The following is a 23,237-nucleotide window of genomic DNA, read 5'->3' on the forward strand; positions in this document are numbered from 1 at the left end:
CATCTACGATCATGTATTCGGAAGGATCGTTACTGATTTCCCAGACGTTGAGTGTTTGAGCCGACAAGTTGACGCATTGCTCGATCACATGTCCATCAATCCAGCCATGGCAGCTCGCTTCACCAGATTGGACACTTGGGAATCACCCAGCGTACCGGAGTCGATATCGCTCACGCTTCAAGCCCGAGGACAAGAGATACTGAAGGCGCTGATACTTTGCGCCTCTGATGCAGGATATCTGGCCATTCCGCCCTTCGAGACTGCCCTTGCACGCCTCCACTCCTTGTCGCTTCGTGGAATGGCAGGTCTGGCCGAGTTGTGTGCGCTTTCAATCCATTCCACTGACCTTGCAATGGATTTCCTGCTCCAATGTCTAGAGCGCGAAAGTTCGCGGCTGTTCTCAGGCGAGGCAAGACCAGCACTCGTGAAGCACTTTGTCAGCAATGTCGTAGCTATCGCCACGGATCATATCTCTGAGCTTCAAGAACAACAAACCACAAGACCGGACCTTCTTACGCTCAAGGATCTGGGAGAAGAACGTGATGGGTTTCCCTTAGTCGCATGCACTTTTCGCATCGATGCAGCGCATGCACCCGAGACATGGGCACACGTACGTTTGATAGCGTCCTCATTACCGATCAATGCGCCTTTGGCGAGGAAAGCGTCAATCGACGCACTCGTGGTGCAGAATCAACAAGGGGCTGCCAAGTTCCAGTGTTTCCATCCCCTGCCGGCCTTTTTAGCGCACTGCTCATGGACTCTGACATATTGCGGACCTTTTGTCACCTCGCAAACGATGTTCACCGCGATGAGGCTTTTTGCCAGCATGGACGAGGACGTGTGCGGCATAGCAACGCACCTTTTGGGGCTGAGCACGAATGCGAGCCCATCAGAGGACAACGATGCAATGGAGTTGGACGCAGAAGCAGCCATGGACCATGAGACCCAGCTCGCGCTCAACGACAGCCAGAGAAACGCGGTGCTTACCTCCCTAACACACCCGGTCGTGCTAATATGGGGCCCCCCAGGTACAGGCAAGACACAGACGATCGTCACGATTCTGCTTGGCTTGTTGAGGAGATTTCCGAAAGAGCGCATCCTCGTCACAGCACCCACTCACAACGCTGTGGATAATGTAATGAGTCGCTATCTCCGCGTCCAAGGACGAGACGGACCAGTTGCCGTCCGAGTCTCGACCGAAGTGAGTACTATCGTGTTTGATGCTATTCTCCCCTCGCGTCTTTCACAAAGTTGAAGGCTTGTTGCGCCGTGACTGACACCAGCCTTGCGAGCCTAGGTGCGCAAAGTGGCTGAAGAGCTGAGGCCATACACACTAGACGGCATGGTGGGCACAGAGATATACGACTCACACGTGGCCATGCGCGAAGCCAAGAGACGAATGAAAGCCTGCCGTGTTGCCTTTTCGACCTGCATCGGCGCAGGTATCGGCTTGCTGCGATCTGAGGATTTCGGCATCGTCATCGTCGATGAAGCGTCCCAACAGACGGAGCCGGCTTCTCTGGTACCACTGACCAAGGGCTGCAAGCGAGCTGTTCTAGTAGGCGACCATGTGCAGCTTCGCCCGACGGTGCAACCAGTCACGCTGCCCTTGGGGTACGACGTGTCTCTGTTCGAACGTCTTTACACCTTGTGCACCAACTCGCAGACTAGCGGCAATCGCTTGGCAGGTGTGCAGACGTCGATGCTCAATACACAGTACCGTATGCACAAGTCAATCTGCGAGTTCAGCTCGGAAGAGTTCTACCAAGGGGAGCTCAGAACAGGCATGGCAGCCGATCAGAGGGTTCTGGCCGTGTCTGCTTTCCCTTGGCCCCGAAGCTCTGTTTCCGGACAGTTTGTGCGGACAGTCTTCATCGAATGTGATGGTCACGAAGACATTGGCCAGAAGTCCAAACACAACCAGGCCCAGGCAGAACTGTGTCGGCGTGTGTGTCACTTACTCACAGACGGCTCGTCATCTAATCCATCTCGCAAGGACAACCAGCAATCCATTGTCATATTAACGCCCTACACGGCGCAAAAGGCTCTGCTTACCACCAAAGCGATATCAGGGTTGTCAGGGGATATCGAAGTGTCCAGTATTGACGGTTATCAGGGTCGGGAGGCGGACATTGTCGTTTTCGTCACGGTGCGGTGCAACGAGCAAGGAGAGATTGGGTTCCTCAACGATATGAGAAGGCTGAATGTTGCACTGACAAGGGCGAGGCGCGGAATCATCATCTTGGGTTCTAGCAAGACACTTACGGCTCCAGCCATCGTTCTCGCGGATGATGCGAAAGCGCAGCCAACGGCCTCTTCTACCACATGGAAGAGACTATTGGAACGTTGTACAGAGGTGGTAATCTGAATTTGTGGATTGACGGAAATCATTTCGTGTGTCTTGGCTTTTATGAGGACGTTTAGACTCCTGACTTGTCTCGTTCAAAAGAGCTAGATGTGCAGTCATTCTGCTGCGTCTTATCTGGTAGTTGGGAGACGGTAATTGATAAAGCTGTAGAGATTTCCTTGCTTAACACGGGCGACAGGTCGACTCCCCGGACCAATCACCAGCACCTTACTTCTGGTTTACCTCGTAGCTTGTCCGATAGAACAACAAACTTTCCGGCTGCGACTGCCTTGTTCGTTCTCCGACACTACTGACTTCTCGGCATTTTGAGGATATACCAAGCCAGCCCAACCAAGGCTCAAAGTTGACATACTCGGGCAGACGAAGCGAGCGATGAAGAACCTAGAAGTCAGCAGGGATGTGCCACAGGAATGGTGTTTTCGCCAGGAAGAGGCGTTGGGTGTGGGCAGTGAAGAGTGGTAAACATGTTGGTCCGGAGTGTGTCCCTGCTCGGACTTGGGTTGTGTCTCCAAGGCTCAGCCGAGACACTCGCTTTGTGGGCTTTCACGACGCATTGGATTGACGAGACGAGTACGGCAACGTGCAGTGGAAGCCTCTCGAGGGCAGGAGAACTTACGGCAACGTGCAGCTAGCCAACAGGAACGCGCAGATGACGAGCAGCGACGCGCAGACAACGAGCGGCGACGTGCAGACAGCGAGGGGCAACGCGCAGAGGATGTCACAGCCCAATGCCGCCAGACAACATTAGCTGAACACATCACCAACTGCCACGATTATCTCGACCTCAATATAACCGTCAAGCCCAACAACTCCCTCCCTTCGAAAGGAACCATCACAAACCCTCAGGATAAATTGGTGTCTTCGACACTCAAGCCATGGACCGACTTTCTCGAGCAACAAAAATCAATTCATGGAAGACTGTACTCGACCTTTCCTGCAGACAAGCAGGCCTTCGAAAGTGTTACCTTCCTCGAGGAGCTCGGTGAACGGCTCAGAAGGAAGAAGATAGCGAACGAGCGCGATCTTGAATCAGTTCAGCACAACATCCTCCAGACCCCCGTCACCAACATTGTCGAGATCCTCAAAGACCAAGATGCGACAAAGCGAACATTCGCTCTGGGCCGAGGCCTCACTTTCGACAATCATCCAAACGCGCTTAGTGAAATGGCGCTCACGAACCAACACAACGACGTGCGATATCCGATTCGAACCAGCTTCGCGCCGACCGGGTGTGCGTCTACAGGCACGATGGCATGGACAGGAGCCGGCGAAACCTGGCTTTCGTGGTTGATTGCAAGCCGCCGCATAAGTTGACGTTGCCTCACCTTCGTATTAGTCTGCGGGAAATGAATATACAGAAGGAGGTCGTGAACGTATCAACGATACCAAGCGACAAAGACGAGCTATTCTCATACCATGCCGACGGGGTTGTCGCTGCCGCTATTTCCCAGATATATCACTACATGATCATTGGCGGTCTTGCGTACAGCTATGTTACAACTGGCGAGGCAATCATCTTCTTGAACTGGGCGTGTTAGCTTGAGGAAAATTGCTCTGATCTCTAACAAACGTATGCTTGGGGGAGAACGAATAATCACCGCTATCATAGTTCAATTATTACTGTACCATGAGGCTAGTTTTGATCGAAAGTCTGCTGACAAAATGGTTTGCGCATTTTTCGTACGAGACTAGGGGCCCTAGAATTTCTTGGATTTGGTAAACTCCCGGTGTTTTGTGCCCTCAACTGCCGTTGGCCTCTCGCCCGCCATCCCTCTGCCTCCAGCCACCTTAGCAATGCTCAACCGTAAAGGGAACACCAAGCACAGCCCTAATGTGCGAGATAAAGAGCTCGCAGTCGCTGCAGATGGCCCGGCTGACTCGTATGGTTGCCCACACTGTGGGAATCCTAGGGCATAGAGCCGCGAGATGCTGCAGTTTGAGATCCTGCTGCATCCACTCCCCTAGCTGGTCGACGGCGACGCCTCCAAAGAACACGCTCGGAAGAATGACGTGCTGATTAATGTAGTAGGCCACGAGCTTCTTCTCGGCATGCGACGCATTATATGTGCCCGGCCGCCTCAGCTCATCCCGAGCGTCCTCAGGCAGGGTGTATCCAATCAGTTGGCACAGCTCGAGGACGTTGTCTCGCCAGACGCGGTTGTCGAGGACGTGTTCGACGGCAAAGTCAGTGCGCCAACCGCTGGCGGCACTCACGACTGGAAACAGCCTGCCACGGTCAAGGCGCGCCACCGTCTTGTACTCATCCGGGACGTCGTATGCGATGCTCTGCTCGTAGAAACCGATCTGGATGCCCCAGTCGGTGGTCTTCGTGATAAAGTGACCATGCTTGATCTCATTAGACGAGCCTAAGATCGCTGTTCCCTCGGCCGCCGTGACGGGCTCAAAGGCCTGGAGCTTGACAACGATGATCCTGCGGTTGGCCTCGGCTTCGCCACTCTCTTGGTAGTGACCGGACTCTTCTCGCATCCTCGCGGTCCTCCTCGAGGGTCTCGCGTAAAAGTAGGCGCCGCGCCCCTTGCGGTCCTTTGCGCGCGGATTGGCGCCGTGCTCGAGCAGAAAGTTCACTACCTTCAGCCGCCCCCAGAGCGCGGCCTCCATCAGCGGCGTCCGTCCGCGACTGTCGGCATTGTTGAGGTCGCCGCCCTTGTCGCGGAGTAACTGGATCATCTGATCATGGCCTTCGACTGCGGCCAGGGCGATGCAGTTGACGCCGGCCTTGTTTCTCCGGCTGACGAACGGATCATCCTTGTACGTCTCTAGCAGGGACGCGACTCCGCGCAAATTGTTAAGGATACAATGCGAATCGAAGAGACTCTGTCGATAACACGCATCCTGCATAAGCTCTCCCAAAATCTTATCGAACGAGGGGGGTTTTAGTGTTTCCGCATCGCCGATGCTAAGCCGCTCGACTTGGTCCTCGAGCGTTTGCAGCTGATCACGGTTGCTGTCGCTTCGCTCTGCTTGTAGGCTTCGGAGATCTCTGTTGGCTTCCTCGCCCTCGCCCTCGTCATCGTCTTCCTCACTTTTCTCGTCCTTGCTCTCCTCGTCCTCGCTCTCCTCGTCCTCGCTCTCCTCGTCCTCGCTCTCCTCGTCCTCGCTCTCCTCGTCCTCGCTCTCCTCGTCCTCGTCGTCACTAGGCAACTCGACGCCGACAGTCACGAAGAGGCCCCTTGCCTTGTCGATTCTGTAGGAGTATTGCGCTTGAGACTGCTCTTCGAACGGGTAGCATAGCTGGTAGTTCCCTGAATCTAGACCGCAGTGTGCCGCCCGATTCTGGCCTGTCAGTGGAAATCCGCCGAGGCCATGACGATGGCGCCCAAGGCAGTAGGGACAGATGACGCGCAAGGTCTCGCTCCCCCACTCTGTGACGAGCGCCAGGGGAGTCTGGCGCCCTCTGCTGTCGAGGATGCCGTTTGAAAGGGGTGGTTCGTTTGCCGTCATTATAGGCGATGGTGTCCTTCAGCTGGAACTTAGTTTATCTGTGCGGATTCTCATCAGTAGTATTGCCTCCGATTGTGTCGAGGACGATTACTCCACGATTGAGACATGGATGTTGCGTGACCCCGCCACTGCTCGTCAGGTCTCAACTCATCGTCGGTCTTACGTTTTCCCGAAACCGTCAGTTAGGCAGCAAGCCGGCGGGCAGCTGCATCTGACGGCCAAACCTGCGTGTCCAACGACTCCTTCACACCAGGCGGATTGAATCCTGATGCGCGTACTCCGCCGGACTAGTGTACGTATTGCCTTTGACGACGCGCACCATCGAGCCTTGCGTAGTCGACCTTGTGAGATTCCTTTGCGAGTGCCAGAATAGTGGTTGTGCGCCGATTAAGCTCCGACTGTGGAAATACCATCAGCTATTGGAGGCACAGTGGGGTTAAATAGCAGTTTCTGCTCCTGTTAGGAATTGCTCCCTTGGTACATCCCCGCTACAGTGCATCCTGCTAAGCCACACAAGCCACAGGCTTACCCCGCAGTCGCTAAAAAGGTTAACTAAAACTCCAGCGACACCCATTTCGCCTTCTACTTGTACTGCGACAAAACTCATCATCATGCTCAGCCGATAGAAAGTAGCTTTATGCGAAACCTTGGGGCAGAGGCTTTTACTCGGCTACAACTAGTGTTCCTCCAATTTGCATGTGAATGCCCCCCCATGATTTCTCTCGACTTCCGACCAGAGTCATATCGGGATTATATAAATGTCCCTAGAATCGTCCCTCAACGCCATCCCATCCTGCTGAGATGTTAAGAAAATCCCCGATTTCCGTCGGATAACCAGACCTTCTTATCCTCGGCGCAGCGACGGCTTTCAAGCGAACGACTGTTCCCTCGGCCTACATTTGAAACAAAACTGTCGCAAGTGGGTTCTGACACAGCATGGATGGACTGGGGAAGCTGGAGAGCCTAGCAGGGAGGGTGACAATGGATCTAGCGGACGGTCCAAGTAAAGACGTTCCGATAGTATTTGGTAAGTCTGCCGACCCCCTGATGACCACCCCCCCTCGCGACCACCCCAAATCTTCGCATGAAGGCATCGTCAACCTCACCGCCACTCTGCATTAACTCTACAACCGGTCGTTCAAATGGCTTCAAATCAATTGCCCCCAACCTCAATGCAACTCTCTACGTCACTGTCACTTTCAATTGTCTCTACCTCGTCGTCGCTGCTGTCACTGTCGTCGCTGCCGCTGAAGTCAGACCGTAACTCACGACGAACCTGCCTCTTCGCGCGTTCGACCTCAATGACGGTTATAAAGTCCTTGTTAGGGTCTGGTTCGACTCTTTTGCGTTTAGTAGGCTTCGCTGCATCTAATGCAGCTTGCAGGCGGTTATTTTCATGCTCGGCGGTGGCGCACCGAATGTTCGAAGTGTCGAGTGCTTTCGCAACCTTGTTAAACAGCCTCCGGCAGGTCGCAGTACCCAAAGCCTTCTCGCACCGCAACAGCTCAAAATGCAGACTATGAACATCGCGAGATGTTTGTGGTGTTGCGACATCGAAGGCGCAAAAGGGCGACAAAAAAATCTGCCTCCTCCCACCTGGTTTGAGGCCGATTTGGGCAAGTCGCAGGTGCCGCATCACCCACCTGTACCACGAAGCGGGAGCCCATCGGCTTCAACTTATTCTGTGGCCACACCCCCGTACCTTTGAAGCCAGCAAGTATATTCTCTTTGTTCAGCTTCTTCTGGCGAGCAAGTTGATATGCTTCAAGGAACTCCTTCTTGCCAGGGGCCTCGTTCATGTTGTTGTACGCAACCTCTGTGACCGACTCGCGGTAGCACGCCTTTACCGCCGAGAATACCCCTTTGTCGAGAGGCTGAAGTACGTGTGATGTATGCGGTGGCAAGTACAGCAACCAGACCTTGTTTATGAAGCATTCTGCCATGAATTCCTCCGTCGTGTGCGACTTGTGGCCATCGAGGAGCAGGGCGCGCCACTGGCTAGCCTCTGCCGGCTTCGTTGAGGGCAGGAACACCTCTTTTAGCCACTTCAGAGCAATATCATTTCTGGTTCACCCGTTGGGTGAAGTCTCGAAAAACCACTCCTGCCATTTGTCGAGTTTGACGTCGGGAAACCACTGCTGTTGGACGGATTGACCCTTGAAAATGACTAGCGGAGGAGTCGAAGTACCGCCTGCAGAGATGGCTTCGATTATCGTGATCCAGGTCCTCCTGGCGCCGTCTTTCTTCAAGGTGAACTTCCGCAAGGCATCGGAGATCACGAGCCCGTTGTGACCTAAGCCTTCTGCCACCCCACACTCGTCGACGTTCCATATGTTCTGGGGGAGGACCTTCTTGTCGTTCAATGACGTCAACCGGCCGAAGAAAATGTCGATAGTGGCCTTCGAGGCACCGTCGTACCGTTTGTATTCGATGAGTCGTGATCTCGAGGTCCTGATCGATGGGTGGCGGCGGAGGAAACGGTCGTACCAATGTACGCCAAGTCGCAGCGACGACCCGTCGGCGGCGAGTAGGCGCATCGCGAGGTGCTTGAATTGCTTCAATGGTGCAGCATAGCCAATTGCAGCCTGGTCAATGGCCCAGCGGACCAAATAAGCCTCCTGATGGATAGAGAGGGTTTGGGATACCTGATACTTCTGCTGAAAAGTTGGCTTAGATTTGGGGCGGCGACGTAGGTAACTACCGGTCGATGTCGTGCTTTCTGGCGGCCGCTGCAACAGGTATACCGTCCTCAACGTCGTCCAACGCGCGCAGAGCGCGCAATTGCATGTCTTTTGGGACCATGACGATAGCCTCACTTCTGGGGGTTGTAATGGTCTAGGCTGGGGCGCGTCACGACAGAGATGATCAGGTTTATATGGGAAATTGTATGGTGGGGGGATGCGTCGCGTCGCTGGTCACGATGGGGGGTGGTCACCAGGGGGTCGGCAGACTTACACATTCGGGCTGCAAAGGGCCTTTTGAAAGATCGCAAGATAATAACAAACAAGCAAAACGCGGCCTCTGAGTAACTACTCTCGACCGAGCACCTTCCCCTTTCAGCCGTACTCCGCTAGATCCAGTACCAAGAGGTGCCCGTTGCGGCATTTTGTGAGTTAAGACGTGCTGGACTTTTGAGTGAAGGTGGGAGGGCGGGCTTGCAAATTTCCATCACACTTTCATGGTCATTATCACCCCCGGGTAAATAAGTGTCTCCTCCTAACTTGGGAAGAGGTAATGCACCCTGCAAGCCTTACTACTGTAAGCCACGGAATAAGGTTCTACCTCTTTCACGTGGGCGACTGGTCAAGTAGAGTAATTCAAATGTACAGACTGGGCTAGAGCTCAATGTTCTCGTGATGGTTACATAAAATCATGGTTCTTATTCTTCTTCAAAACCATGCATATATATCAACATCAACACCTCTCGAAAGCGCTGGCCGACGCCTTTAGAGATCAGATGTGTTAATTCATGTCTTCGTAAGTTGTGCAATACGCTCACGGCCAGGTACAGTACTTGTCGACTTTTCGAACAAGAATTTATCCTGCGAATGGATTCCTCGAAGCGTATCGAGGTACGTGACACCCTTGACAAACTTATCCAGCTTTCTATCTCTGGTCAATCGAGCCCACTACAGGACATTCATACACGACATCTATATCTAACGACGGACGAGCTCTGCGAGAAGCTTCAAGAACAAAAACTTACAACAATCGCGTTTCCTCCTGTCATATGTCAGGGCCGTATCACCTCGCATATGTCGATACGGAAAAGCGATGCATTAGATACAGCGGAGTGATGACCGCGGAGAGTGTAAGATGCCATAAGGACTTCAACCATCCAAGCCTTGAGGACTTGAGAGGGCTTGAGTATTTTCTTGACACAGCGACCTCCTTTGCGGAGTGTCACTGGGATGCCGAATTGCGTTCATCGCCAACAGACCTCTATCGATATCCGAACAATTATTGGGAGGTTTCGGGTAATGGATGGACGTACAGAAGTACATCTACATGCGAACAGATGGAATTCTTCAAACGGGGCTACGCAAAAAATGAGAAACCATTCCGGATATAACAACAATCTGTATAAGAACGGGACATAGTAGCACTGTATTCTAGCAGAGCAAATAGCGTCAAGGACTATGTGTTCGAAGCCACCCCTTTACCGTGTACAAATAGGCTTCCTAAGTCGTTTTCGAGGTTTGGCGATCTTGTTTTTCCGATAACTACTAGTGCTCTTGAACTCACCTTCGTTCTTCGCGAAGGGTTCCAAGCGCCATTCCCATACTTTTTTGCCTCCTTGTCTCTTTGATGGCTGACTCAGGTACGATGAGAATGCCTAAGTAAAGAGTTAAGTAGCTAGTATTTTCACAGATTCAGTTCGATGTGGAAGACATCGACTACTAACCATGTTTAAGCTGAGATTGTGACGCACACTCCCACGCCAGTTTTGGCTCATGTAAGCTACTTTCGTAGTCTTCTTCTCTAGCCATGCGTAGATCTCTTGAACTGTCATGTCTAGCCCATCCCCTGTTGTACTTAGGAGAGCGCGGCGGATAAGCTTTGCATACGAGACTGTACCATTATGCTCAGGTGTCGTAGCCTCTACATCCAACCCGGGAGTGACAAGTTTTGGGGATTCTGTCACGTCGTAGATAGATTCAGTGTTCCAACACTCGCCGTTATCGACCTTGTACAGCTCTCCTTGCCTTCTGTCACTTCCTTCGCCGGTATACATAATAGCCTCTTCAAGGATGGATGACGAAGTACCACAGTGTACTGTACCACATCGTTAGTATCAAAAGAACTTTCAAATCTGTAAGTGCCGTCATTGCTGAAGCCGCCGAGAGACTGGGTTGGAGTTGAAGAGGCAATAGGCCAGACACTAGCCAGTGGTATAAAATGAATCCCATTCGTTTCTGCTGATAAAATCTCTGTACGCGGCTGCGGCGGCTGATCGCAGCATGGTGCAGACCAAGGAACATTCCGCCCAGTAGTCGGGTTGACACAGCTGGTACAAGCTTGACACTCTAAGATGCCCGTCCCAAACTGGAGGTACATGTCAACGGTACAGGTCCTCTTCGTTGATTCTCTCCGTTATGCTTCCCAGTGACCCTCAAGGACCAGCAAACATAGAATTGACTACATAGGGAAGAGCCGCACTTAAGCTTTAAGGACTAATGTAGCCATCTCAGAACCCTAATCTTGTTTCATTACAGAATTGGCTTGAACGTGAACGCATCATCAACACTGCGGGCTCGACGGGGCGCCATAATGGGTGGATTCAGGTCATATCTGCAGGTTTGTTACACAAATGGTAGTGGGTCAAAGCGAGGCCTTGTTTGTCTGTTACCAAACGAGCGAACAACCAACACATCGTACAGAAACAATCACTGAGATCGGCAGATTCCTCATCTGCCCCAGGACACTTGATTGTTGTCACTAGTTCCACAATTTTATCACTGCAGTATTAGTTGAGCGGATGTTCGAGCTGGTTCGCCTTGGCTTGTCTCGTTCATCAGTTAGAAGCTAGACCAAGGTATAAAGCTCTGTGTTATGTCTAACATCTGTGCAATGTGTAAAAGGTGCAACAGCTCTATAAAACTAGATCTTTTGCAAGGACTAGAGACAGATAACCAGCTAACCACGCCTTGAGTGTCTTGATGTAGAGTGTCTTCACACTAAACAAGTTGAGCAGGCGGGATTTCCTATCGAGAAGCATGTTCCACGCGGTATTGCGTTCCAATGCGTAGAGAAGGTCAAGACGTGGCTAGAACAGGTCTAGGGCCAAACTATTATATAAATACAAATTCTACTTCTAATGAAAATAGTAAGGTCAGTTCTTTTGCCGCAAGCTGACTCGTCGATGATTTGAACGCGGAGGCTCTATACATATAAAAGCCCCGTAACTCCGAGTCCCATTGCTGGATCGACTTTATAGGTCTTGATATCGTGGTCAGTGACACTTCGATGCCGAATTTATCGTAAAAGAACTTTATCATTTCGACTCAGTATTGTGACCGTGCAGGGTGGCAGCAACCAGATCAGGTGGTTCCAGGTGCCAGGGTACTTAAATTCCTTAGAGGTCGTGGTGGTTTTTCTTGTACATAGACATCATCAAACACAGACAGCACCTTGAAGGTGGCAGCGACTGCTTTTTCGTATCCTCGTCAATTCGATTGATTTTCTCCCCATTTTTGGTCCCCAATTGAGGAACACGGTGATCATTCCATTCCTCCCAATTGCATCCCACTAAATACCTTGGTGGTGGTGCTGGCTCTCCCATTGTCAAAAGGCGCCTTCGGTGCCTGATGGCCTGCGATACCTTCACCGCGGACCACCCATCAGCTGCAGTAACACCGCCGCAACTGGGCAGCACTTGGTGGTCATCTGGTTATGGTAGGCGGACTACTATGATCACCGGATCCCACTTGCCCCAGGACAGTATATAGACGGTTTTTTCGCCAGCTCCTCGTGGAGCGCAGCTCGCATGAAAGGGTCAATCTTGCTGCGGCGGCCAACACGGGTCGGGGGCGACACCGCAGTTCCGAAACATCCAAGTTAGGCCCTGATTCTGCGAATGGCGCGGTTATTGCAATCAACATACTTAGCTATTACGATATAGTCCACTCCACGACCTAGCAAAGCCTCGATTTGCTCATGCTTCCATACGGGGAGCTGCGAGACCATAACAAGACGGTCGCAGATTCTCCACGTCGACTTCACCGATGATGAAAACCGGTACCTGCGGATGCTCGCACTCAAGCGCTATAGACGCTGACGCTTAGCGACGGGAGGGCACGGCCCGATACGCGATCTTCGACATCTTCCCAAGAAAGAATCAGATCACTTGTTGCAGGACGGTATCTTAAAAGACGTCCGCGAGAGGTTCGCCGAATATGACGACCCCCCTACTAACCTACTGGCACGTACAACAACGGGCGTCCGCGAGAGGTTCGCCGAATATGACGACCCCCCTACTAACCTACTGGCACGTACAACAACGGACGTGCAAAACTACATGCGCGACCTAATTCATCGACGGTATAATACTCTCACTCGGTGCCTTCGTCTCGAGCCAGCTCGAGACAGCACGACACAAAAGCCGCCCCGAAAGACACCGCACTTGCTATTCGCGCGCGAGATAGCAGGCAGACGTGGCTTCGGTGCTTTACGACGGTACAAAAGACTTCCACACATCGTTTAGGAACGAGGTCGAGGACTGCCTCGAGCCGAGGATGGAGTCCATAAACTGTGCGGGCGATGTCGTTACTATCTCGTGGCTGTCAAACAATGAGGTCATCTGCGGCGTAACGACGCACTCTGACAGTCGAAACCAGCAGTACAACAAGCCTGGCCGCGTCGACTGCGTGTAGTGGCCCATGCGCGGAGGCTACAAAACCTTACGATTCTGAGCATTTTGAGCCTAAAATCAATCAATTCCGGCTTTATTTCACCCGGTTGTGGTCGATGCAAGTTGCTCTCGTTAGCTGCACAGATCCAATGTGGCCATAACTAGCTGTAGCTATTCGCGCTTTTCGTCACAGTGGAAGTCCCGTACCCGTGCCACGCCCCACGCGCCTTTGGCCGTGCGTCCTCGACTTCTAGACGTGCCAGAAAAGAGTGGGACATGGCACGGGGCACTCGAATGTTGGGCTCACGACGCGCTCTTTTCCCGTTATAATTTTTCTTCGCATACCCCGAATGATTCAGGGTTACGATAGAACCGGCTGCTGCTCGGCCTAGAGACAGTTGCAGTATTCCTCTTGAAGGCGACGGTTTTGAAATTTTGTAGAGATGCAGCTGAGGCTCGCCTCCTTTACCCGACGTAGGAGAGCTAGATCGTGAACCGCTTGGAGCTGAGACCCGCAGTGGGGTGTAAACCTCAAGTCTAGCAGGTTAACCTTAAATCAACGACAATGCTTTGCAAAAGTCTTCGCTTAGCACGGTCTTGGTACCTCGTCGTCGCTAGTTGCCAACTCACCCACACCTCACATCCCTGCCAACAGCACATACCTTGAGCACCACGCCGACGTCGATTTCTCTATCTTTACGACCGCTGTCGATGCGACAGTAAGCTAACAAGCTCATTAAACGTAAGTCCACTGCTTCATCGTCTCCGGTGCGCCCTTCCTCGTCGTCTGCTTCTCTATCCAGAACCAGCAGGGCTCGATTGCGTTGAGATCTGGTGAGTTGCTGGGCCATAGCATTTTGGCCACATCCCACAGCTTGTAGGTCTCCTCTTGGAACAAATGGCGATGGCAAGGAGCGCCGTCCTCTTGGACGATTGTGCCTGGCCTCCAGAGCTGACACCTCTTCGCAAACGGCTGCAACTTCTCAAGCAGAATTTTCTGACGGTATCGCTACTAGTCTACCCCATTGCCGTTGCGGCGTGCTAACATCCCAGTCTTCTGGCTCCATCTCCAAGTCGGCTTCCGACCTCCAAAGCGTGTCGCCAGCTTGCACCTCCTGATGCTATTGCGGAGCTCCCGCTTGTCTCGATACTTCGGCTCCAACTCTGCGTTTAGGCTGTTGGTCTCCGCTGTCGCTGCCACCCTCTCTGCCTTGTTCTCTGGCCGCTATATATGACAGGGCCCTTCTGGTCGTAAGAGACACACCCCTAAAACATGAACTCCGAGTACCCCTTCTATCGCGATCGAATGTAGGACTTGATAATCCGCCCTGTGGGCTTTCTCCAGATCTTGTAGCTGCCTCGACGGTGGCTTAAGACTACCGAGGACTCGTCGGAGAAAATGACATTCTTAAAGTCGATATCGCGGTGTCCGGGGGGCCCAGGCTAACCTCTTCGCTTTTATCGCTTTAGTTATCCTAGGATTACTCGTCGGCTTCGTTTTGCGGTACTGGGCACGGCGGAGAACCCGCCAGACTGTCGTCGTCGATATATCTATTCCTTCTGCGTTGAGCTCGTTTGAAATCATCGAGCACGCCTCCTCGCGACCGTACATGTTAAGGCGTACCGAAGGAGAGCGCAGGTTGCGCGTGCGGCGACGCCGAGTTTGACGTGTGTGGCTATGCTGACGGTGTTGTTGATGTTGGTGGTGTTGGCGGTGTCAGGGAGCTCTGCAGGAGCAGAGTGTCCTCCGAGTTCATTGACGAGTGTCGAGACCTGGCAGATTTCGACTGGACCCATGGACCCGAGGGCACTGCAGTCCCGGTGATTAAGAAACTGTGGCAAGCACTGTACGTCCTCCTGCCGGGCGCCATTCGGCAGCCTGATAAACATGTCCATCGCCTGCTCTCCAACACGGCCCGCAAATCCGTCTGGTTACAGGAGGCTTCCGAGAACGGGGCGCGCACTCTGCGACAAGAGAGCCTCGGCAGACCTCGCACTTTGGTACAAGGGATAACACACGAAGCAAGCAATGCTCGACAAAGGGGGCTCTGCTTTCCAGTATCTCGGGGTACTGTGATGCGTAAGCGAGAGAGGAGGCAAGGAGACTGTCCTATCCGTTCGAATATATCAACCCAGATACCAGTGATGAGCATGGTTCCCCTCCGACTTCCTGTATCCAGCCTGTCCGAGCACGAAGAGCGATGGTTCGCCGCTAGCCTCTGTTTGTCGATACCTGCCCCGGTGCAGCGTCGTCGAAGGGTTGCGGCTTCATGGTCTCGACCGTGCGGGACCGGGAGTTCCTTAATCGATAGGTCATCTCGTCTAGGTTGTGAGTTCCGAGCGCGGCCTCATGCTCGCTAATGACATGCTGGAAGAGGTGGGCGAGGCTCAGACGGACAGGAGCCAGCGTCAGCTCAGCCTCGCGATGCTCAGGGCTGGGCCCGAAGATTACCCTTCTGAGGACGCACTTCTAGGTGCTCACAACGTTGTCAATGAATGCCGCCTTGCACCAGAACTGGCCGATAAGGAAGGAGATCTTACAGATCTCCACCGAACCCAGGACTATTAGGATACTGTCGTTCTGGCGATCGAAAAGCTGTACTAGGCGCTGTAGGCCTTCAGACTCAACGCTTTTCGGCCCCCGAACAGACACGTCGTCTGCCTTTTGTCTAATACTACCCCCGAATCCGTCCGGATAGAAGGTAAAGACATTCGACCTCAGTCCGCACCTGGGTGTTCCTGAGTTCCCAGCCTCGCGAGATGACACCTGTAGCGGCTATGTGCATACCCTGAGACTGATCCATCTTTTGCGGAGCTACTGCGCTAGAACAAGTCATTCCTCGGGAATATAATCCGTTAGAATATAGCCTGAGCGGACGTTGCATTTCGGTACAAGGGGGAGATATACGAAGCAAGCAATACTCGACGCAGGCGGCTCTAGTTGACTGTGTTGCGAGGTGCTGTGATGCGCAGGCTGAAGTGGAGGTAGTGTTATTACAGGGAGGGAGCAAAAAAACCGCAAATCGGCCCAGGTGGCCCACCACCACCACATCGCCACCCATGATTGACTTACTGGTAATGAAGCTATTTCTGCAGCTATATGGATAAGAAATGATGCATTCTGTAGCGTTTCAATTGCTCTAAATGATGACGTAATCAATATTTGGTGTACCAGCCATTTGAGGCTATCACCGCAGCTAGTCGTCGTGGCATACTGTCGATCACGCGGTTAACTAGCTCAACCTCAATCTGCTCCCATACATCCATTGCAACTGCTTCAAGGTGGTCTAATGAAGCCTTGCACTTCGTCATATATGCCATTTGAGGGTCTGCCTTGTAGATGCGGTCTTTGAGGCACCACCAGAGGTTTTCAATGGGGTTGAGATCTGGGCTGTACGGCGGCCATTCAAGCACTTCGATGCCAGAGTTGTTGAGCCATTCCTTCACCACCTTTGCTGTATGAACAGGCGCATTATCATGCATGAAGATAGTATCGTAATCAAGCATCGTCGGCAAGTATTCTTCAATATGGTCCTTGTAAACTGCGCCTGTCACACCGCCCTTTTTCGCGTCGGGGTCTCCTGGGAGGACGACAAGTGGCCCCCGGTTGCCGTGCCGGATTCCGCCCCAGAACATTAGGGAATGCCGCGTTTTCTTCGTTTTGCCTTGTACGTACTTCGGATCTATTGCTTTTGAGCCTGGAACGAATTGAAATGGTTAACTATGGACCGAGATATCGTGGGTTAAAGGTAGGTATGATTTGCAGACCTCTTGGCCGCCAAACCCACTTCTGACTCTGCCCATCTCCGCGTTGAATAGAGCACTCATCACTCCATAGAATGCGACGAAACCACGTAAGCGGCTTATCACGATACTTCTGCGCGAAACGGAGTCTCTTTTGAGCATGGTCTTCTGTTAGAAAGGGGCGCTGTGCAGCCTTACGGTGCATAATACCCTCTGCCTTTAGATACCGCCGAACCGTCCATACAGAAACATGAGGAACTACCCGTTTCTGGAGCTCTCCAATCGAGATGAAGCAGTCATTATTAATCGCATCCTTGAGGCGTCGTTTATCGTGATTATCCAGGAGGGTTGGGCGCCCACGGCCAGGAGGAGTGACACCCCAGTCCTGTGTCGTGAACCGTCTTTTGATGCCATATACAAGGCTCACAGCAATACCCTCGTCAGCCGCGATTTCTGCAGCTTTTTTGCCCGCAGAAAATGCTGCCCATACGCGATTCCTCGTACGAGGCGTGGAATGCTTTCTAAATGGCTTCAAAGGGCGTGGTGGTGTTGTCATTGTCGATTGAAGTTGGTAGTGCTGTACATGATGCAAGGTGCAAGTGCGCGTCGCGACGCGCTGGTGGGGAAATTTGCGTTTTTTTCGCACCCCCACTGTACAGCCTGGAAAGTCCGCTGGGCTTTACAAGGGGGGCCCGTGCTCTATACTAGTCATATTTGAGATAGGTCCTCCCGGAGGTTTAAAGAGCTGAGAAAGGTCGTTGCTGCCGCCACCCTATCCCAGATACAATTGATGTGACGTTTCTGGAGTGCACCTATAAGAGGCGTTATTGCTGGGCATTGCAACAACGGTAGCGTTTTTGCATTGTCACAATTGAGTTGCTCAGTTATATCAGCCCCCTGGCCGGCATTACAAGCTGGCGGTAACTCTTACCAACTGCGAACATTTCCTTCTTCCACCTCGAGGTCGCTCACTGTTGATATTGCTCAATGATTCAACAATAACTCCGTCGTGCTGGCCTATCGTATAATCTTCATAATACATACAACTCCATAACCCTGACAGAAAGATTCACGTTCTCCGATCCCGGCAAGGGTGCAATGAGCACCACTCACCCTTCTGCAACCGCAAAACACCAACATCACAGAATGCCACCATCCGGAGCGAACGACACTGAAGACCAAATGTTGCCAAAAACCACCCAGCCGCCAGAAGTCCTGACCCAGGCGCCCCTCCTCACCGTCAGCGGCAGCTTCTTCCCCCCCCCCCCCCCCCCCCCCCCCGTTTCCATACTCTGCTGATCATAATGGTCTTCGCCCTCCTCTTGATGCTCGTGCTCTGGCTGCCCCCAAGATCGGCTGGGTAAACTGGTTTGCGTCGAACCTGTCGTGAACGGGAGGTAGTTGGAACTCTCACTCCCATTCCTGGACGAAGAGCCCTTGTTCGAGACACAGCCTATATGCTCAGCCGGATTGATTCCGGAAGTATTTGGGCCTACATCAAGTCACAGAGTTTGGCCACCTTCCTTGAAGCCTACTCTTGGACAATGTGACCGGGCACACCAAGCGTCTTCACCATCAAGGTCACCCTGACGCAGAAGGTATGTAGCGGCAATAACATCGAGGCTAGTGAATACGTCCTAATACTTGCGTCTAGGGCTTATTATACTACAGGGATATTGTAAAGGTGGATTTCAACTAATTGGCTATACTGCAACGGAGTACACCTGAAGAATGGATTTTCAATGAGCTGAACTCCACGGCAGATTTGCAGTTCAAGCGCGAGCAGAAAGTCTCTGCAATGGACAGGACCTGGAATCTCTCTGGGTCCATGCAGGAGCCTCTTCCAAAGTGCTGGCTGTTGAGCGGTCGAGTATGCCTCAGGAGATTTGACCTTGAGTGATCAAGTCCGGCCTTGACTGACTGCGTCCAGACAATTTCCGTATGACTATTATCTCCAAAGACTTTTCCAAGGACTTGAAACAGGAAGAGAAGTGGGTACGGTGCCAAGTACAAGAGAGGACATACCGAAGGACTTCTGTGCTGAGCTCGGCGCTATCGCCCGCGGAGTTACCCAGTATCCACAGTCTGGATTACACATACCGGAAAGAAACACATCTATCCCAGCAGAACACGTGGTGGAGAAGAAGGAATTCAGAGGGCCTGCGTTCCCGCCAAAGCTGCTCAAAAACGATAATATCGTACGAGCATGATGCAAGAAGGACAACAGCGTTGGGGCGCTAGAGGCCAACGTGAACCTCAGTCTCAAGGCCCCAACTATCTTCACCGCGCTTCAGAACAGGGTCATGACGGAAGTATTTACGCAGCTTGTTGAAGACGCTCTCTAGCAATTCCCGTATAACGCCACGGTTGAGCGTTTGCGCTGCGAGCTAAGTCTCGATTTCCATGGCCTACATATTGAGAAAGATCCCCGTGCTGCTTGAACAAATTTCTTTCTAGGCGGCACCTGGAAGTCGACAAAGATCTCTTCGAGGTAATAAAGAGTACGATTCCCTTTACTCCAAACTGCGGCCCGAACAGAGAGACCATTGATCTACTAGAGATCTACACGGAAGATGAAGACAGTAAGTATGGAGATGTTAGCGACGGGTCAATGGCTTTCTGGGCCGACCCCTCTCCTCTGAGAAAGGGCTTGATTCATCAGGAGGGTATGAACCCGTTCCTTGTTTTCGGACCGCCCGTACCTCTCGACATGGAGCAAGTGTTCGGGAAGAGCAAGAGCCAGCTCCCTAACTTCCATCGGAGGACATCGAGCGCCGACTGGACCAGCGCAGACAGACTAACAGACGGGGAAATGTAGCAAGACATAGCTGCGAGGAGTTCAGGAGAAATGGGATGTGGGGCTACGAGATTAGTCGGGCTCTAGCTTGAGCTTGCAGCCCAGTGGTATGATGTAGTTGGCGCTGGTACGATTTAAGATTGTAGCGGCGAGCCACGACGAAAAGGATCACGACGGTCTACTTAGAAGTTTTTGTTTTAAATAGACGACTGGATAAAATAGCACACCGGGGTCTCTTTTACAGAGGCCCTACAGGGCTATGGTTTGCATTTCTCTAAAGCGGCTACCAGCGGCTCGGTTCCGTTTGCTATGCACTGATGATGATATACAGTAGTGACCGCTACCTGTGTCCGCTTTTCAAACACTAGTTAATGTTTCCGCACGGACCAGCAAGATGTGGCACATTGTGGCGCGTACTGTGCAGATTGCCCCGTATTAAGTATCCTCCAGAAATGGCGAACAGTAACAGGCGATTAAACGACGCTGGAATTGCCCTATAGAATCCACTGTACAGAACATAGAGCGTCGAGAAACAACCTGGTTATTTGCGACGTCCAAATGCTCGCCATGCTTTTTCTGGTAAGGCGGGCCTTCTCCACGACCTAACAAACTGTACTACAATTCAAAGACTGCTTGATCTAACACATGTCTTTTATATAATGTGAACGTCGTACGGTACTTCTGTAGCTTGCAGACCGTCTTCCGATTATATGCCCTAACTTAGTGAGGAGACGGCCGTGAAGTAATAACCCAATTCGGCGAACCTAGACAGTCTCGAAGGACTTCAAACCACAGAACCTCGATGTCACAGGCCACAACGGAGTTGAGGCGGCCACCAAGCAGACATTAGATCAAGATCAAAATCACCATATAAGCGCCCGGCCCTATATTTCATGAGCAATACCAAGGATACGACTATGAAAATAGTCACACTGCATCTCGGCACATGTGGATTTGGCGTATATCATCCAATAGAGAACCTCAAAGAGACGGCAGGACCCATGCATGGTGAGGCTCTGGACCAAATGGAGCAGCCTGTAGCGAGCTGCCGTCTTCTTTGCCCTGGGCATTGAAGTCGGCGCCCTGCTCGACTAATTGTGCAGCAGGTCGTTGTAGCCCGCACAATGCTGTGACGTACAAACAGGGACTTGGTATGTCCTCATCATCCCGGTTAGCCCATAGAGTGTCTGGAATAAAGAGCCTCAAGCTGAGATGGTACGCCCCCGTGTTACCAAACAGCTCCATTGCCACCGTCGTAGCATTATTTGTGACAGTCTAGTCGACTACGGCATGTTCCGCCCAGTTTCTAGCAGCATACTCAGCCAATAGGTACCGGTGCGTGACTTCTTCGGTGTCAAGGTCGCCAGGGATGCTAAGCAGATATGCCAGACAAGTTTCTGCGATGACCAACCGGGCGCGCTGCTCCTGAAAGTTATTTGCATCTAGGCCCGACACCAGCCATTCTTTCACTGAGTAGTGAGATAGCTGGATATCTTCTGAACAGCTTCCGACATCTCTGCTTCCCGAAATGACTACCAGACTGGAACAGTACTGCGAGATCTCGTCCGGCGCAGGCATGCGATCTCCTGGGTCAAACCGCGGCTGTCGTTCAGGTCGAAGAAGCTGTAGATGAAATTGCTGTGGATGGTTCTGAAAACGCTAGGAACTGTAAGATGTGCGTTGCGTATAGTCTGTTTTCTTGGGGATTTCGTTCCATAATCCGGTTATATGTATCAGTCAAGGTCCCCGAGAGGGATTGCAACGCTTCCTTTAGCGCCCTGTATTGCAAACACTTGTTAATGCGATCGAGCTGGCATATTGCCCATCGAAACCTATAAGCGCGTTAGCACTGATGCCTGGCTGCACTGTGCCATGCTACTTACCTCTTATCATCTTTCTCCATCAGCGCGTCTTGGGTAACTACCTGGACATCTGGCCTGGATCGCCACCGGCCCAGGTCGTCATCACCATGCATCCTTGCAGAGGGTCAGTAGTATGGGTCATGGCCACATCCTCCACATTGAACGAGGAAGCAACCACCATTTCCAGAGTCACCTCACCAGCAATAGCACTACCGAAGTCGAGAAGCTTAGCGCCTGATTGTTGACCCGACGGAACGCCCCAAATCGCCTTATCTGATCCACACGAGCATCCGTCGCAAGTACCTGTTGCTTTCACGTCGCGCATGAACACTTGCGAAATTCCCAAGGGCACCACTTTTGTGCGGTCACAGTGAGGCTTTCTTTGAACACTGTGCACCACGGCTTTCTGTAGGAGCAAGATGACATGGAAAAGGTGAAGGACTATCATGGTGGAAGCGTAAATATTATTATTATTATTTATAGTACGCTTTACCTATTAAGTAGGTTTAGCGATGCTGCAAATCTATCGTATAATAAACCGTGCCTTTCGGCTGGACTAAAAATATACGCTGCGTATTCGCTGCGCCAAAGTGGCGCCTTCGCTCTTCCGGTTCTTCGCATCCAAAGAATGGCTCTCACCAGCCAAACTTGCTATGACAAGAGGATATTCTCCCAGTGGCACAATGATAGGTTGTCGACAGCGACAGCAGGCTGCGCATCCGCAGTCAATGCTACAGCGCTGCGCATCCGCAGTCAATGCTACAGCGCTGCGCACTCGCTCAGCCCGCGCATTGTACTGCGATGCGCTGCCTCGCCGCGCAGCTTCGGGCCAAAATCAAAGAAATTGGCGGTGCGCTGTCGCGTCCGCGTCTCTCGCGCTCCTCTGGCGCCGCGCCTCCGCGCGTCGTTCTGTCTCGCGCGTTATTGCTTCCTGAAGTGCTTGCTCCTGTGCCGGCGCCTCCTCGAGCGCCTTATGATACTGTGGCAGTAAGCGCTGCGTAATCAGCCAACGCGCTACCGCCTTGGTGAGCCGCGGCTCCTCCAGGTACGCGGCGAGTTCACTGCGCAGTCGCGGCGGGGGGCGGCCGACCTGTTGCCACATCCTTTCGCGGCTGATATGGAACGCCTCGCAGTCGAGCACGACATGCTCAAACGTCTCTAGGGCCTCCTCGCAGCGGCAGAGCGGCGATAACACGTCTGGTGCGTTAATCTTATAGAGGAAGGCCCGAAGCGGGAGTCTGTCTACTCTGATCTGGGAGAGAATTGAGGACTCGTGTCGCAGGAGCCCTTTATGGCGTTTCTTGAAAGTGGTTGTCCTGTCCTCTGCGAAGGCGTTCCGTGTGCGCTGCTGCTTACCTGCTTCCCAGCGGCTATCCCAGCGGGCGTCTCTTGCTCTCTTTATGTCTCCGTGATCGTCGAGCCACTCCCGGGCAGAAGCCGTCCTCTCCTCCACGACCTCGTACGGGTCGGACGGGTCTGACGCCTTAAGGCTGTGCCGGCGAAGGCGCGCCCATCGGGCGCGCTTAAGGATGGCCGCAGTACGCGCGCAGGCGGTGCGCACGAGGCGGACCGTCCCTTTTAGCTGGAGGCGGTCTTCGAAGCGCGCGGTGAGATACGACAGGTGGATATCTAGCGGCGGTACCTCCGCTTCCG

At 52.6% G+C, this 23,237-nt stretch overlaps 7 protein-coding genes across 7 annotated transcripts; 3 read left to right on the top strand and 4 right to left on the bottom strand.

Annotated features, from left to right (window-relative positions):
- Positions 1-3,028: 3,028 nt before the first annotated feature.
- On the top strand, positions 3,029-3,903 carry B0I36DRAFT_43376 (uncharacterized protein; the record flags this gene model as incomplete). The annotated part of the gene is made up of 1 exon (XM_046162675.1): positions 3,029-3,903. A coding segment is annotated over one exon (654 nt), but the record flags the coding sequence as incomplete, so codon positions are not given.
- Positions 3,904-3,962: 59 nt separating this feature from the next.
- Positions 3,963-5,449, bottom strand: B0I36DRAFT_336943 (uncharacterized protein). Its single transcript, XM_046155626.1, has one exon. It carries the CDS (start codon positions 5,225-5,227, stop codon positions 4,157-4,159), a length of 1,071 nt encoding a protein of 356 aa, XP_046005788.1. The 5' UTR covers positions 5,228-5,449; the 3' UTR covers positions 3,963-4,156.
- A 3,848-nt stretch (positions 5,450-9,297) lies between these two features.
- Positions 9,298-10,565, bottom strand: B0I36DRAFT_355013 (uncharacterized protein; the record flags this gene model as incomplete). Its single annotated transcript, XM_046157383.1, has 4 exons — positions 9,298-9,459; positions 9,579-9,736; positions 10,076-10,166; positions 10,236-10,565. The coding sequence occupies 4 exons, from the start codon at positions 10,563-10,565 to the stop codon at positions 9,298-9,300; spliced, it is 741 nt and encodes a 246-aa protein (XP_046005789.1).
- A 1,573-nt stretch (positions 10,566-12,138) lies between these two features.
- On the top strand, positions 12,139-13,252 carry B0I36DRAFT_435970 (uncharacterized protein; the record flags this gene model as incomplete). Its single annotated transcript, XM_046162792.1, has 3 exons — positions 12,139-12,226; positions 12,616-12,871; positions 13,035-13,252. The coding sequence occupies 3 exons, from the start codon at positions 12,139-12,141 to the stop codon at positions 13,201-13,203; spliced, it is 513 nt and encodes a 170-aa protein (XP_046005790.1). The 3' UTR covers positions 13,204-13,252.
- Positions 13,253-19,464: 6,212 nt separating this feature from the next.
- Positions 19,465-19,743, top strand: B0I36DRAFT_254091 (uncharacterized protein; the record flags this gene model as incomplete). The annotated part of the gene is made up of 1 exon (XM_046150799.1): positions 19,465-19,743. A coding segment is annotated over one exon (279 nt), but the record flags the coding sequence as incomplete, so codon positions are not given.
- A 1,254-nt stretch (positions 19,744-20,997) lies between these two features.
- On the bottom strand, positions 20,998-21,300 carry B0I36DRAFT_355016 (uncharacterized protein; the record flags this gene model as incomplete). The annotated part of the gene is made up of 1 exon (XM_046157384.1): positions 20,998-21,300. One exon carries the CDS (start codon positions 21,298-21,300, stop codon positions 20,998-21,000), a length of 303 nt encoding a protein of 100 aa, XP_046005792.1.
- A 342-nt stretch (positions 21,301-21,642) lies between these two features.
- B0I36DRAFT_355017 (uncharacterized protein) lies at positions 21,643-22,032 on the bottom strand (the record flags this gene model as incomplete). Its single annotated transcript, XM_046157385.1, has 1 exon — positions 21,643-22,032. One exon carries the CDS (start codon positions 22,030-22,032, stop codon positions 21,643-21,645), a length of 390 nt encoding a protein of 129 aa, XP_046005793.1.
- Between the last annotated feature and the right edge of the window lie 1,205 nt (positions 22,033-23,237).

Source organism: Microdochium trichocladiopsis, assembly GCF_020744255.1.
Source record: "Microdochium trichocladiopsis strain MPI-CAGE-CH-0230 chromosome Unknown B0I36scaffold_12, whole genome shotgun sequence".
Taxonomy (NCBI): domain Eukaryota; kingdom Fungi; phylum Ascomycota; class Sordariomycetes; order Xylariales; family Microdochiaceae; genus Microdochium; species Microdochium trichocladiopsis.